The 17,404-nt window shown below is 40.2% G+C and overlaps 1 protein-coding gene across 5 annotated transcripts in view; it reads right to left on the reverse strand.

The window, feature by feature from the left end:
* Positions 1-4,789, reverse strand: part of LOC122839614 (dedicator of cytokinesis protein 9-like) — a 75,565-nt gene extending 70,776 nt beyond the window's left edge. For 2 of the 5 annotated variants that reach the window (XM_044131388.1, XM_044131366.1), the window contains exon 1: positions 4,476-4,789. In XM_044131388.1, coding sequence (XP_043987323.1) covers positions 4,476-4,592 — 117 coding nt within the window. In that variant the 5' untranslated portion in view covers positions 4,593-4,789. The remainder of the gene's footprint in view (positions 1-4,475) is intronic. The other 3 variants (XM_044131393.1, XM_044131387.1, XM_044131380.1) reach the window with 3 other exon arrangements.
* Between the last annotated feature and the right edge of the window lie 12,615 nt (positions 4,790-17,404).

The raw sequence follows: 17,404 nt of genomic DNA on the forward strand, positions 1-17,404 counted from the left end.
AAATAAACATCTTCTACTGCTGTACTGGGGATTTTTTTCCATCCATCAAGCCTCATTCCATCAAGCCTCATTCTCACTACATTTACTAGGCTCACACTATTGCCTGCACTTTCACAGCATATAAGTTATGCAAGTTCTGGCAACTAACAGCTAATTGCATCATTCTCTCTCTCATAATGACACCCATCTGGTGTGGAGCACACTCTACTCAGCCACAGAGCAGGAACAGTGACAGTTTTAGCATGTTACAATCAGGCAGGGAGGCAGTTCGACGTATTGATTACAATTATGTAAGAACCCCTCTAGTTATTTAATGCATTTTACACATGAAACAACTACTTTAGCTTTGTCATACTACAAAGTAGTCAATACAATGATGAGAGTAACTGTGCAGAGGCTTAAAAAGTTGGCAAGGAAATCATTTTATACACACAACATTGGTAACTTTAAAGGTGATGAGACCATCTAAAGTACCTCCCTACAGAAGAAAAAAAGGTCATTCAAAGCTGATGAGAGCTATTATGGTGCTAATAGTGCTTTTAGCAGGACTGATGTGTGAACAAGCAGAGGAATGGTGTCGCTCAGGCCTATTGCACCTCTCTCTGCTCTCCACTCCAACAATAAACAATGAGGCTCTGACCCGCATGTGCCTTCACAAAAATGCACAAACTGTTAGGAGAAGGGTTGTATGCACTAGTGCTGTGTGAAAACCAGATATAGAAGATTATTAGTGTATGCTAAAGCTTGTGCAGCACTTGCGCTTCAAGCTGAAACATCATCGTGGTTTAAAGCCGAACAGACACAATCACTCCTTTATTAGCGTAAAACAGATCTTTCCAGTCCTACTGTGGCATTCACATGCTTCATGGAGGAATTAATTACAAGCTGCGTAGACAGCAGCTTTGTTTCAAGTTACATTCTTTGTCAAGCTAAGACGTTTCTGCAAATACTAAAACTCCATGAATAAATATAACACAACACAATACATTTCCAAGGATGAGCCTTTTAATTGAAATAAGGTAGATGTTATTTATTTAGTACTGCAAACCTACTCAAATTATTTCAACATTTGTTTATTAAAATCATAAACTTTTATGTTTAGATTTTAGGTGCTAGACAAATACACTACCATTTTATTACTACTATACATTTTATTTAGTGTTCTTTACTCTGATACCCCTAAATAAAATCCAGTGCAAACAACTGACTCCAGAAGTCACTTAAACATTAACCAAATTCCATCTCACCTTTTAAACTCAGTAGTAGGTAAAATTGTACTGTGAAGAGCTTAGAGGTTTGTTAGAGAGCTTAAGTGAAAAACAGCATCACAAAGACAAAAGAACACAGTGGATCGGTCAAGGACAAAGATGTGGAGAAGCATAAGCATGGCTAGTGAGGCTGTGAAACAATATCCAAAGCCTTGAACAAGATGTCATCTGTAAAAAGAGAAGTATAAAACAATTGCAATCCTGGGAAGACAAGGCTGGAAGGAGGTACTTTTTAGGAGATTATTAATCAGAGGAACAGATTCCTGATAACTTTGGAAGAGCTGCAAAGATCCATAGCAAAGGACGGTGAACTGACAGGACAATTACTACTGCTCTCTCTAGATCAGGGCTTTAGAGCAGAATAAGACAAAATTTGTGAGATAAAGAAAACCATAAGTTCCATCTGAAGCACCAAAACAAAAGAAAGCAAAAATGTGGTAGAAGGTACTCTGTAAAGAAAACTAACACTGGACTTCACCCTAAACACGCTATCCTTCAGTTAATCATGTTCACAGCAGCATTATGCTGAAGAAATTAGTTTATTTAGCAGGGAGAGAAAAGTTGGTCAGAGTTGACGGGAAGAGAAACTGAACAAAAAAACTTTGAGGTTGTGGAGTTTCACCTTCCAGAAAATAACCAATGATAGACGCACAGCCAGAGCAGGGAACTGAACGGTTTAGATACAAGTATATTCATTTGTTGTAATCATCCAGTCAAATCCAGACATAATCTGCATCTAGGCTTGAAAAATTTTGTTTACATATACTCTCCATCCAATCTGACTGAGACTAACCTTAGTTCCTTTTAATATATTCAAAGGAAATAAATACAAAGGCATGCCACAAAACTATGAATCAGTCCACTTCACAATTATGCTCTACTTTATGTTGCTCTTTCAAATGAAATTCTTATAAAATACAGTGAAGTTTGAAACTGTGACAAGACAGGTGTAAATACTTTTGAAAAGTCTACAGCTAAAGCACCTTTAAATTAAAAGTACTGGCCAGTTGTACAGTATCTCCTTGTGTGTTCATCATCATTTTAACTTACGTGTTCCTGCTCACAAAACCACGTTTCTACAAGTTGCTTTAGACCTCCGAAGGCATTTTGATTTCCCAACATGCATTCTTGACTCCAGTGTCAATCTCCTCCCTCAGGCGTCCCCTGGCTGTGCACCAGAGTGAGAATGAATAAATAATATGAAGGTGTGGTTGGATGTCTGGGATCCTGCCTCAGGATTCCATTTCCCTGACAAGAGAGCTTGGATGGTGTCTGTTTCGAGTTGCCTGGCAACTTTTTTCAAGAAAGCAGGAACAGAATCAGGTAGAAAGGAGCACCAAACAAGGACACAACAAAAGGGGTCAGATCCACTTTCCTTGGGGTATGAATGAACCAAGAAGGAGGTGTGTTACAGATGGCCCTTATGTTGGAAGTCAGAGAGGACAGACAATCATTTATCAGCACTACTAATGGCATTATATGACACAGAAGCCTCACAGCTACATCTGTAAATGGTTATTTTTAATCTCAGTGCATCTCCATTAAAGTGGTGGCCCTGGACATAGTAGCCTCAAATATGCAATGACTCTGTGCAAGTGCTCTATGAGATGAGATGCAAATTTATATGAGCTGTTAGAACTGATTTTGTAACAAGTAATATCGTGACTGACTTTATGGAGGTCCAAAAGTGACACAATTCAATAATTTCTTTAGTAATATGCCATTAATTATCTTTTAGAATTACGTAAATATACAACACATTTGATGACAATTATTTTAATAAAGAACACTAATAAAATTATTTCAATGAAACTTTTTTTGTTGTTTTATGGATGCGACTCCAACATGTCTCTAAAGCATTTTATCATTCAGCGCTACATGGCAGAGTCAGTGGGTGGGGCTACTACTACTACTGTCGAAATACCTGATCAGAAACTGACTGGTCAATGTACAGAGCTATGACTTGAATGAAACTCTGTTTAACTTGCTGTGAGTTTTGGCATAGTAAAAGCAGAAAAACTGTAAATAAATACGTTTTTCTTTGTCTTAGTTGCTTACGTCATGTCAGACAAGGTAAACAGTAAAATAATATTGCCACTTCTTATCAGAGCACCAGATTGCTTCCTTGGAGCTACATATATACATACATACAACATTTTTGCCCTTTTAGAAAGAGTAAAATTGCATACTTCCATATGTTATGTGCCCTGTTATTTCATATGAACTTGTGAAATAGATTCTGAATATTAGTGTAAAGTAGAATACATGAGCTTGAGTTAAATCACAGAGTTTGCTGTCTTTGATTCAAAGATTTTTAATGCGATGTTGTTATGACAAGTGAACACCTAAAATTACAAATTACATAGCCTTACATATTTTAAGCTGTTATTGTCTCAAACACCTCTGAAGTTTCACTGACTCTTAATTCAAATAGCAGATAGTTTTCCTCAAAAGGAAGCACAAACCATTAGAGTGTGAATACATTTACGTGACACTAAATTTATCTACCAGCTCCATAAATAGACGCTTGGGTCCTGGTGATTGTTTCAATTTCTCTATCTATGCACCGAAACACAAGACAAATGAAAATAATTGAATTATAAAAACGCTTTTTTATATAATTCATCCAAAATGCTTTCACGCTTTATATCATTACTACCATGTGTGTAAATATGCATTATTTGTAAATATTTATTTGTACTATTCTTTAAAATATGTCATACATGCATACATAATTATTTAATGTCTTATTTATCTAAAGACTTGTGGCACCTTTGGACTTCCATACCCTGCACTCCAGCTGGTGCACGAAAGAGAAGTTCTCCAACACCCACATTGTGCTTTCAATGTTCTTCATGAACTGACTAGGAGCTGGACTTTTTTTCCCCCAGTACAGTGAGTCATAAAAGCTTTTGCTTTCATTTTTTGAATGTATTTTTAAAATCCATTTCTCTGGCATAGCAATCATCACTCATCCACTCCAAAACAAGCTCTGCGGCTCTCTGGTGTATACATGTCAGGGTCATTTACTCATTGTAAGACCTATTGCATTTTTCCATGACAGCCCGCTCTCCCACCCAGCTGATCGCCCAGCCATTTCTTCAGCTGAATCAGTGCGTAAAAGATAAATTCGCAGTTTCCCAATCCACACTGGCACCACGAGAGAAGAGGGGGTGGATGATGGAGGAGGTTAAGGTGTGTACTTACGACCAACACAGACGTCCTCACCACCTCGGAGACACTTTGCCTGAGTTCAGCAGCGGTGCCTGGTTTACTCAGACCTCGTGTAAATTTCCTGGTCTCCGGGTGCGCTGGGGTGGCCATCGTTACGCACCGTCACGCATCAGCGACCCATCCAATCCAGGCGTAACGATCATCGACGTTCAGAGGAAATCCATCCTCGGTTAATCCAGGTCGATCCCCCCCAACTACAAGCGCGCACCACGAGTTTGAAGTTGGCTCATGTTGATGTGGAGTTCCCGCCCACTGATTCAGCTTTCCTCAAAACAAAACCCTCAAGTTTTCCTACAGGTCATCTCTGCCTTCCTCTGGAGCAGGATTTCATTGGACGTCCAGGACGTCAGAAAGGAGGATCTGCTCTTTACTCTGCTGCACCCCGCCCCTCGGGTGTAAAGACCTTCCCACTGTTGGATGGGAACGCTGCTGTCAGTCCTGGACTTTAGACGGCAAGCAGCTACAGGCAAGAGTTTGTGTATCCAGGTCAATGTTTTCTTCATCACCAAAAAAAAAGGGATGATACCAAAAAGCTGTCTGTATTCTGTCATTCAGTATTTCTGCTGCAAAAAAAAATCCAGCAGCATTGAAAGGAATTAGGCTGACTTAAAATATTATGGAAAAGTATTTACTTTTTAAGTATCATAAACAATGAAAACTAAAATTAGGAATTATCTAGTGCAGTTCACTTAACAAAACAAAATGTAGCTACTACCAAATTGGAGGCTTTGGATCAGACACTAACTTAAGTGTCACTAGCCATATTTTGCGACAGTATTTCAAATTCTCTTTCAAAAATACTGACTCAAAAGCAAATTAAATATTTTTAAACTCTTTAAATCAACAATAGGCACCATGCAGACATATTACCTCTATCAACAGCCATTTCTTTTGTTTCTTTTATAACTCAGGTTAAGGCTTATAACTAATTGAAAGCGACAATTTCTTTACAAAATATAAAAATTACTTAAAGCACATTTTTAAATTTCTTTAGAAAATATAAAAATTGCTTAGAGCAATTTTTGAAAATGTGTTTTTTGCAGAAATGTTATTTTGTACAAAAGTAAGTCCGTGTACTGGTACAGTACTTGGTTGGCTCTTCTTATCTATGTCCCAGATATGCCTGTGTAGTGGCTCTTGAACCTCTGACTCCACCTGCAGTCCACAGATTGTAAATCACCATTCTAACTGTTAAATGGGCTTTGCTTCACAATCTATTTAAAGTCGCAGCAACCACTGTTTGTAGCATCTGTTTGTACAGCAATTTTCCCTGCCACCCAACTTTTCAGTAAGGCTCTAGCACTCTGTGAAAAGCCAACTCTTCAGCAATTACTTTTTATGGCTTATGAAATATCAGTAACTGATGGCTGGACAAATGTCAAGCTGGCAAATCGTTCGCATGTCTTTGTAAGCCACAATGTAATATTTAAGTAGCCTGTTAAATATATTTTTGATTAAACTTACAAAGGTCTTGTTTGTTGAAAAATTGTATTTTCAAATCTTATTAGATGCACACATAATCATCAAAATCATTATTACAAAAAAGTTTAAAAACACCATTCTGTGTGGAATGTCTATGAATTTCACTTTTTACACAAATTGCTAAAATGACTGAACTGTTCAAGTATATTCAAATTTACTGAGGTTTACATGTGTCTGCACAAAAGTATGATTTTTTAAAAAAAAAAAAGATAAAGAAAAGATAAAGAAAAAGATGTATTTTGATTGTATAAAAACAATCCCATATGAGAGGTGAAATCCAAGGCAGGGAGTGTTGCTGGAGAGAGTGATATCAGGATGACTAACCTGGGTCTTACTTACTTGCATTTTCACAACAAATACAGTCAGAATGAGACAAAATCCTGAACTACAAAGATGAGGTTACCAGCACTTCACTTCCATCAGGCATCTTCAGCATGCCTGTCCCTATTTGTATCCTTATAAATATCCATGATCAGTTCCTCAAACGTAGCTCCAATGATCGTTGCCAGGAAGATCAAATCCATCCATCTATCCATTGTCTGTTCACCCTTGGCCCTAATGGGGTTGGGAGGGTTGCTGGTGGCTATCTCCAACTATGTTCCGGGCAAGACGCACGGTAAACCCTGGACAGGTCACCAGTCTGTCGCAGGGCAACACAGAGACACACAACCATTCACACACACCCTCACACCTAGGGAGAATTTAGAGAGACCAATTAACCTGACAGTCATGTTTTTGGACTGTGGGAGGAAGCCGGAGAACCCGGAGAGAACCCACGCATGCACAGGGAGAACATGCAAACTCCATGCAGAATGACCCCGAGCCGGGAATCGAACACAAGATCTTCTTGTTGCAAGGCAACAGCTCTACCAACTGCGCCACTGTCCTGCCCAGGAAGATAAAATCCCTCTGCCAATTTTCAGGTCATTAAAAAAAGTTCTAAACTAGGAAGGAGATGTTACCAGCACTTCACTTCCATAAGGCATCATCACCATACCTGTCCCTATCCGTATCGTTGTAAATATCCATGATCAGTTCCTCAAACTTAAATCCAATGATCGTTGCCAGGAAGATAAAATCCCTCTGCCAAATGTGTGCTCATTTGAAAAAATTCTAAACTAGGAAGGAGAGGTTACCAGCACTTCACTTCCATCAGGCATCTTCAGCATGCCTGTCCATATCTGTATCCTTATAAATATCCACAATATGTTCCTCAATCTTAAATTCAATGATCGTCGCAAGGAAGTTAAAATCCCTTTGCCAAATGTGTGGTCATTAAAAAAATTCAAGAACCTGCAGTCCAAAGTTTGTATTCATCATCGGGGTCTTCGGGCTGCACTTAGTCTGGCCCCTCACCTAGGATCTGTCTGCCTTGGGTGACCCTACCAGGGGCATGAAGCCCCAGACAGCATAGCTCCCAGGATCATTGGGGCACTCAAACCCCTCCACCACGATATGGTGGCAGCCCAAGGAGAGGTCCCTATTCGTATCCTTGTAAATATCCATGATCAGTTCCTCAAACTTAAATCCAATGATCATTGCCATCAAGATAAAATCCCTCTGCCAAATGTGTGCTCATTTGAAAAAATTCTAAACTAGGAAGGAGAGGTTACCAGCACTTCACTTCCATCAGGCATCTTCAGCATGCCTGTCCCTATCTGTATCCTTATAAATGTCATTGATATGTTCCTCAATCTTAAATCCAATGATCATTGCCAGGAAGATAAAATCCCTCTGCCAAATATGTGGTCATTTGGAAAAATCCCAAACTAGGAAGGAGAGGTTACCAGCACTTCACTTCCATCAGGCATCTTCAGCATGCCTGTCCCTATCTGTATCCTTATAAATGTCATTGATATGTTCCTCAATCTTAAATCCAATGATCGATGCCAGAAAGATATAATCCCTCTGCCAAATGTGTGGTCATTTGGAAAAATCCCAAACTAGGAAGGAGAGGTTACCAGCACTTCACTTCCATCAGGCATCTTCAGCATGCCTGTCCCTATCTGTATCCTTATAAATATCCACGATATGTTCCTCAATCTTAAATCCAATGATCGTCGCCAGGAAGTTAAAATCCCTTTGCCAAATGTGTGGTCATTAAAAAAACTCAAGAACATGCAGTCCAACGTTTGTATTCATCATCGGGGTCTTCGGGCTGCACTTTGTCTGGCCCCTCACCTAGGATCTGTCTGCCTTGGGTGACCCTACCAGGGGCATGAAGCCCCAGACAGCATAGCTCCCAGGATCATTGGGGCACTCAAACCCCTCCACCACGATAAGGTGGCAGCCCAAGGAGAGGTCCCTATTCGTATCCTTGTAAATATCCATGATCAGTTCCTCAAACTTAAATCCAATGATCATTGCCATCAAGATAAAATCCCTCTGCCAAATGTGTGCTCATTTGAAAAAATTCTAAACTAGGAAGGAGAGGTTACCAGCACTTCACTTCCATCAGGCATCTTCAGCATGCCTGTCCCTATCTGTATCCTTATAAATGTCATTGATATGTTCCTCAATCTTAAATCCAATGATCATTGCCAGGAAGATAAAATCCCTCTGCCAAATATGTGGTCATTTGGAAAAATCCCAAACTAGGAAGGAGAGGTTACCAGCACTTCACTTCCATCAGGCATCTTCAGCATGCCTGTCCCTATCTGTATCCTTATAAATGTAATTGATATGTTCCTCAATCTTAAATCCAATGATCGATGCCAGAAAGATATAATCCCTCTGCCAAATGTGTGGTCATTTGGAAAAATCCCAAACTAGGAAGGAGAGGTTACCAGCACTTCACTTCCATCAGGCATCTTCAGCATGCCTGTCCCTATCTGTATCCTTATAAATATCCACGATATGTTCCTCAATCTTAAATCCAATGATCGTCGCCAGGAAGTTAAAATCCCTTTGCCAAATGTGTGGTCATTAAAAAAACTCAAGAACATGCAGTCCAAAGTTTGTATTCATCATCGGGGTCTTCGGGCTGCACTTTGTCTGGCCCCTCACCTAGGACCTGTCTGCCTTGGGTGACCCTACCAGGGGCATGAAGCCCCAGACAGCATAGCTCCCAGGATCATTGGGGCACTCAAACCCCTCCACCACGATAAGGTGGCAGCCCAAGGAGAGGTCCCTATCCGTATCCTTGTAAATATCCATGATCAGTTCCTCAAACTTAAATCCAATGATCATTGCCAGGAAGATAAAATACCTCTGCCAAATGTGTGCTCATTTGAAAAAATTCTAAACTAGGAAGGAGAGGTTACCAGCACTTCACTTCCAACAGGCATCTTCAGCATGCCTGTCCCTATCTGTATCCTTCTAAATATCCACGATATGTTCCTCAATCTTAAATCCAATGATCGTTGCCAGGAAGATAAAATCCCTCTGCCAAATATGTGGTCATTTGGAAAAATCCCAAACTAGGAAGGAGAGGTTACCAGCACTTCACTTCCACCAGGCATCTTCAGCATGCCTGTCCCTATCTGTATCCTTATAAATGTCATTGATATGTTCCTCAATCTTAAATCCAATGATCGATGCCAGAAAGATATAATCCCTCTGCCAAATGTGTGGTCATTTGGAAAAATTCTAAACTAGGAAGGAGAGGTTACCAGCACTTCACTTCCATCAGGCATCTTCAGCATGCCTGTCCCTATCTGTATCCTTATAAATATCCACGATATGTTCCTCAATCTTAAATCCAATGATCGTCGCAAGGAAGTTAAAATCCCTTTGCCAAATGTGTGGTCATTAAAAAAACTCAAGAACATGCAGTCCAAAGTTTGTATTCATCATCGGGGTCTTCGGGCTGCACTTTGTCTGGCCCCTCACCTAGGACCTGTCTGCCTTGGGTGACCCTACCAGGGGCATGAAGCCCCAGACAGCATAGCTCCCAGGATCATTGGGGCACTCAAACCCCTCCACCACGATAAGGTGGCAGCCCAAGGAGAGGTCCCTATCCGTATCCTTGTAAATATCCATGATCAGTTCCTCAAACTTAAATCCAATGATCATTGCCAGGAAGATAAAATCCCTCTGCCAAATGTGTGCTCATTTGAAAAAATTCTAAACTAGGAAGGAGAGGTTACCAGCACTTCACTTCCAACAGGCATCTTCAGCATGCCTGTCCCTATCTGTATCCTTATAAATATCCACGATATGTTCCTCAATCTTAAATCCAATGATCGTTGCCAGGAAGATAAAATCCCAATGCAAAATGTGTGCTCATTTGAAAAAATTCTAAACAAGGAAGGAGAGGTTACCAGCACTTCACTTCCAACAGGCATCTTCAGCATGCCTGTCCATATCTGTATCCTTATAAATATCCACAATATGTTCCTCAATCTTAAATCCAATGATCGTCGCCAGGAAGTTAAAATCCCTTTGCCAAATGTGTGGTCATTAAAAAAATTCAAGAACCTGCAGTCCAAAGTTTGTATTCATCATCGGGGTCTTCGGGCTGCACTTTGTCTGGCACCTCACCTAGGACCTGTCTGCCTTGGGTGACACTACCAGGGGCATGGAGCCCCAGAAAGTCCCAGGATCATTGGGGCACTCAAACCCCTCCACCACGATAAGGTGGCAGCCCAAGGAGAGGTCCCTATCTGTATCCTTGTAAATATCCATGATCAGTTCCTCAAACTTAAATCCAAAGATCATTGCCAGGAAGATAAAATCCCTCTGCCAAATGTGTGGTCATTAAAAAAACTCAAGAACATGCAGTCCAAAGTTTGTATTCATCATCGGGGTCTTCGGGCTGCACTTTGTCTGGCCCCTCACCTAGGACCTGTCTGCCTTGGGTGACCCTACCAGGGGCATGAAGCCCCAGACAGCATAGTTCCCAGGATCATTGGGGCACTCAAACCCCTCCACCACGATAAGGTGGCAGCCCAAGGAGCGGTCCCTATCCGTATCCTTGTAAATATCCATGATCAGTTCCTCAAACTTAAATCCAATGATCAATGCCAGGAAGATATAATCCCTCTGCCAAATGTGTGGTCATTTGGAAAAATCCCAAACTAGGAAGGCGAGGTTACCAGCACTTCACTTCCATCAGGCATCTTCAGCATGCCTGTCCCTATATGTATCCTTATAAATGTCATTGATATGTTCCTCAATCTTAAATCCAATGATCGTTGCCAGGAAGATAAAATCCCTCTGCCAAATATGTGGTCATCTGGAAAAATCCCAAACTAGGAAGGAGAGGTTACCAGCACTTCACTTCCATCAGGCATCTTCAGCATGCCTGTCCCTATATGTATCCTTATAAATGTCATTGATATGTTCCTCAATCATAAATCCAATGATCAATGCCAGGAAGATATAATCCCTCTGCCAAATGTGTGGTCATTTGGAAAAATCCCAAACTAGGAAGGCAAGGTTACCAGCTCTTCACTTCCATCAGGCATCGTAAGCATGCCTGTCCCTATCTGTATCCTTATATATATCCACTATATGTTCCTCACTCTTAAATCCAATGATCGTCGCCAGGAAGTTAAAATCCCTTTGCCAAATATGTGGTCATTAAAAAAACTCAAGAACCTGCAGTCCAAAGTTTGTATTCATCATCGGGGTCTTCGGGCTGCACTTTGTCTGGCACCTCACCTAGGACCTGTCTGCCTTGGGTGACCCTACCAGGGGCATGGAGCCCCAGAAAGTCCCAGGATCATTGGGGCACTCAAACCCCTCCACCACGATAAGGTGGCAGCCCAAGGAGAGGTCCCTATCTGTATCCTTGTAAATATCCATGATCAGTTCCTCAAACTTAAATCCAAAGATCATTGCCAGGAAGATAAAATCCCTCTGCCAAATGTGTGGTCATTAAAAAAACTCAAGAACATGCAGTCCAAAGTTTGTATTCATCATCGGGGTCTTCGGGCTGCACTTTGTCTGGCCTCTCACCTAGGACCTGTCTGCCTTGGGTGACCCTACCAGGGGCATGAAGCCCCAGACAGCATAGTTCCCAGGATCATTGGGGCACTCAAACCCCTCCACCATGATAAGGTGGCAGCCCAAGGAGCGGTCCCTATCCGTATCCTTGTAAATATCCATGATCAGTTCCTCAAACTTAAATCCAATGATCATTGCCAGGAAGATAAAATCCCTCTGCAAAATGTGTGCTCATTTGAAAAAATTCTAAACTAGGAAGGAGAGGTTACCAGCACTTCACTTCCATCAGGCATCTTCAGCATGCCTGTCCCTATATGTATCCTTATAAATGTCATTGATATGTTCCTCAATCTTAAATCCAATGATCGTTGCCAGGAAGATAAAATCCCTCTGCCAAATATGTGGTCATCTGGAAAAATCCCAAACTAGGAAGGAGAGGTTACCAGCACTTCACTTCCATCAGGCATCTTCAGCATGCCTGTCCCTATATGTATCCTTATAAATGTCATTGATATGTTCCTCAATCATAAATCCAATGATCAATGCCAGGAAGATATAATCCCTCTGCCAAATGTGTGGTCATTTGGATAAAATCCCAAACTAGGAAGGCAAGGTTACCAGCTCTTCACTTCCATCAGGCATCGTCAGCATGCCTGTCCCTATCTGTATCCTTATATATATCCACTATATGTTCCTCAATCTTAAATCCAATGATCGTCGCCAGGAAGTTAAAATCCCTTTGCCAAATATGTGGTCATTAAAAAAACTCAAGAACCTGCAGTCCAAAGTTTGTATTCATCATCGGGGTCTTCGGGCTGCACTTTGTCTGGCACCTCACCTAGGACCTGTCTGCCTTGGGTGACCCTACCAGGGGCATGAAGCCCCAGACAGCATAGCTCCCAGGATCATTGGGGCACTCAAACCCCTCCACCACGATAAGGTGGCAGCCCAAGGAGAGGTCCCTATCCGTATCCTTGTAAATATCCATGATCAGTTCCTCAAACTTAAATCCAATGATCATTGCCAGGAAGATAAAATCCCTCTGCCAAATGTGTGCTCATTTGAAAAAATTCTAAACTCGGAAGGAGAGGTTACCAGCACTTCACTTCCATCAGGCATCTTCAGCATGCCTGTCCCTATCTGTATCCTTATAAATATCCACGATATGTTCCTCAATCTTAAATCCAATGATCGTCACCAGGAAGTTAAAATCCCTTTGCCAAATGTGTGCTCATTTGAAAACATTCTAAACAAGGAAGGAGAGGTTACCAGCACTTCACTTCCATCAGGCATCTTCAGTATGCCTGTCCCTATCTGTATTCTTATATATGTCATTGATATGTTCCTCAATCTTAAATCCAATGATCATTGCCAGGAAGATAAAAGCCCTCTGCCAAATGTGTGGTCATTTGGAAAAATCCCAAACTAGGTAGGAGAGGTTACCAGCACTTCACTTCTATCAGGCATCTTCAGCATGCCTGTCCCTATCTGTATCCTTATAAATGTCATTGATATGTTCCTCAATCTAAAATCCAATGATCGATGCCAGGAAGAAATAATCCCTCTGCCAAATGTGTGCTCATTTGAAAAAATTCTAAACTCGGAAGGAGAGGTTACCAGCACTTCACTTCCATCAGGCATCTTCAGCATGCCTGTCCCTATCTGTATCCTTATAAATATCCACGACATGGACATCGTCAGCATGCCTGTCCCTATCTGTATCCTTATATATATCCACTATATATAAGGAAAAATATATAAATATCCACGATATGTTCCTCAATCTTAAATCCAATGATCGTCGCCAGGAAGTCAAAATCCCTTTGCCAAATGTGTGGTCATTAAAAAAACTTCATCTTCAGCATGCTTGTCCCTATCTGCATTCTATCTATCTATCTATATGTGTATATATATATATATATATATATATATATATATATATATATATATATATATATATATATATATATATATATGCAAAATATATATATATTTTCAAATATGAAATCTCACCTTTTAAAATAAACTGTAAGTAAGTGTTTGTCTCATTTTTAGTTAAAATATATATTTTTTGTGCCCATGTGTGTTTTTTTGGTGTGGAAGGATGGTTCCCGGAGCACCCGGAGAGAACCCAAGATTTTGTAGAGTGAAATTTGAACCAACTGAAATTTCTATGATTTTGCAGGTGTTATTTTGAATTAGATTAATGTGGAATGGTTGCAGTTAAGTTCTTATGTACTATGTCCATTAATTCCTTAATATTCTGGATCGGGATGAGTTCTTCAGACTCATGAGGTGGTTTTTGACACAGGATGCTGCATTTTCATGATAAAGGCTTGGTTCTCTGTCTAAGTACAAATAGTCCAACAGATTGCACGAGCGTTTTTTGAACATTTTACAGAGTTCTTTATAAATGGCTGTGTCACAGTTTTCAATCCTTTCTGGGTCAATGTCAGAAAGTTTTCCTTGAACTTCTGACCAAACTTTTTTAAACAGCTGCTCTTCAATCAAGTTGGAAACACTTCGTCTGCACATGTATCCTGATTTATTTATGGTGTGAGTAATTATTTTCCGAATGAGAATTCTCACAGCCATTTTAGATTTGTCGGCCTTTTTGTCTCCATCTAAACACTCAAAAGATACCGTCTGTATCTTCTGAGGCAGCAATTCTTCTGGGACAAACTGTCTTGGCAATGTGTCTATTGATAACCTAGCAGGTGAAACCTTTGATGACCTTCTGCCAAACATTTCAGGAAATTGCCACATTGTTTTTGATGGAAATACCTCTTCGCCCATAAAGATGTCAAGAATATCTGTGTCCTCAAAATCTTCATCTTCATCTGTGCTGACATTCAGGTTACTTCTTGAATAAATGTAACGAAGAAAGGATTCAGAAAATAAACCTTCATGCTCTTCTTCTTCATATTCTTCCTGGGAATCAAAGTCTTCAGTGAAATGAGGTTTCCATGGTTCCTCAGACTGCACATGAGGAGCGTGTTCTGCTGATTTTGTCTTGGTGACTGATGCTTCTGGGACATCTGATCCAGATAGTGGAACTTTCCCACAACAAGTTAAACCAAAATTCTTTTGAAAGTACTTTTTTAGTTTTGCACCTTTTGATGGAGGTCCTTTAGGAATCAGTTCTCTCTCCATTGCCTCTTCCTCCTGAAAGCTATAGATGCTTGCAATCTCAATGTCTCCTTCTTTGGTAACAATCACGCGACTTTTGCGAATACTGGAATCTCTACGGGTGTCCACTTTAGTTTCCTGTTGGGAATCCAAGTCTTTACAAAGACTAGTTTCTTCTTCTTCCTCAGAAGGCCCCACACCAAGGGGGATGAACATTTCTGACCATTTCCTAATTTGAGGTGCTTCTTCGACAACCGCTGCTTCTGGTTGTGCCACTCCAATACACCTTGCTAGAAACCCCCTAATTCTTTCAACAAAGCCCTTTTCCTTCACTTTTTCAGCAATTTGTGGATTTGTGGCCATAGAATGTAGTATATTCTTGGATACCTCATCGTACATAAACTGGTTTACAACATCAGGGCTTACTCGTGTCCGACTGTCTTTCTGTGCCAATCTTTTTAAAATTTGGTCAATTACAGGGGTAACATATCCTTGCACCAACTCCATAATTCTGTGTTTTGTTTGGTCGTGAAGACTCCCTGAACTCAAACACACCATCTCATCATTGGTTAGCTCCTGAAGAAAATTAAGCATGCTGGCTCTAAACTCCTTCCGGTTAAAAACCTCATTGTCAAGGTAAAATTCACTATTTTCTGCCATGGTGATTGAAAGTTGTTTTATTTTTCCAATGCACTCTGGTCAGAAATCTTCACGTTACTGTCTCAAAATCGCTGCACTTCTCTCCACTCACTAAACTCGCCTCCAACTAGTTCACTTACTGGAATTTTGCACATACAGAGAAGCTATTGCATCATCAACATCAAAGGCACAGAATGGATTCAAAGAACTGATGTGTGATGCTGCCAGTGATGCGCTTGCTACCTAGCAACCAAAAAGAGAAAAAACTAGAAAACTGTTCTTGTGCAAATCCTTAAATACACATTTTTCCACAGAAGAGGTTATTTTTTTTTATTATTATTTTTTTTTATAATAAACTTTGCTAGCAGTGGGGAACAGCAGACATTCAAGAGTAGAAAACTTGAGCTATTTGCAAGATTTATTTAGTTATTTAGTTCTTGGAAAGACTGTATATAATTAACTAGACATTCAAATTGGAACAGGGCCGGCCCAAGGCATAAGCAAACTAAGCAGCCGCTTAGGGCCACTGAGGGGCCCCCTCAATGGAGCCATTTTTTTTTTTTTGGCAATGTCATTATAATATCAAAAACACACAATTTCACTATGAAGTGATTTGTTTTTATAATAATATATATTTGATAATGTATGTAGAAATCATTATTTTATGGATAAAAAGAAAAAAAATTGCTCTTGGGGGCCCCTGGTGGCCGCGGTAGGTACCGCACACTTTGGCGGTAACATTAGCTGCCGTGCAATGCTCCGGTCTGTAGTTAAGTAAGCAAAACAATGTCTCAAGAAAGAATATATCCTTCAGGGAGGGAGAAAAGAAAGAGGAAGAATAGAAAGAAAAAGCCAAGATAAAGGTTTGTTTAAATGTGCATTGGTAATGTAATGTAAAAAATTTATAAAGCTGCTAAAAGAAAATTAGCTTGATAGTGACCTAGAATGGTTAGGTTAAACAGCCAAACATTTATGCTACACTGTTAGTATTTATGTGAAACTGAGTTTAAACTTTAAATGAATAGATTCTCATGGTTGGCTCTGTATATTTCTGAGGTATTTTTGGCTTCAAAATGCTGTGTTTGATAACGTTTGGTGACAATAATTAAAACTTCTCAATGTTTGACACTGGCTAGCTAGCAAAATGTATTTACGTCAGGCTATATAGCTGCTACATTGATGAGCTACTCTATGCTGTAATTGCGGATATGTTGTTTGCTGCTGAGCATAATCATTTTGTGGCTTAAACAAACATTATTTTTATATCAACTTCTAAGTTACGTTAAACTTCTGTTAAAATCATTTGAAGGCTCAGAATCAGTCCAGTACCAAGCCACATTCTCAGTGGAAAAAGACTCACCCGGTATAGATTAAACTTTTAGCTATTGGAGTTACGCCAAAGAGAAATTAATTTAATCAAAGACTGTCACAAATATGTGTGTAGAGCTGCACCTATTGCAGTTTTCTGGCCGAGCCTGACCTGCCGATTTTGATTTTGGCTATGAATTTTTTTTCTCTGCAGTGTTGCTAAATATAGCAAGCAAGTCACTGAGTTGGTAACAGTGGGGTGAATATTGTTAACTGTAAACGTGCAGACCTAACCTAGTGGGCCGGTCTGTCAGTCAAACCTTTCACTGCAGAGCAGAAGAGGACAGAGACTGATTTTTAATCCTTTGCTGACGAAGATAAGATCAGGGGATAAGATCAGCTTCATATGTAAGTATCGGCCAATCACAATCCCCCAAAATTAAGGAAATCTGTGC

Source organism: Gambusia affinis, linkage group LG11 (genome assembly GCF_019740435.1).
Source record: "Gambusia affinis linkage group LG11, SWU_Gaff_1.0, whole genome shotgun sequence".
Lineage (NCBI taxonomy): Eukaryota > Metazoa > Chordata > Actinopteri > Cyprinodontiformes > Poeciliidae > Gambusia > Gambusia affinis.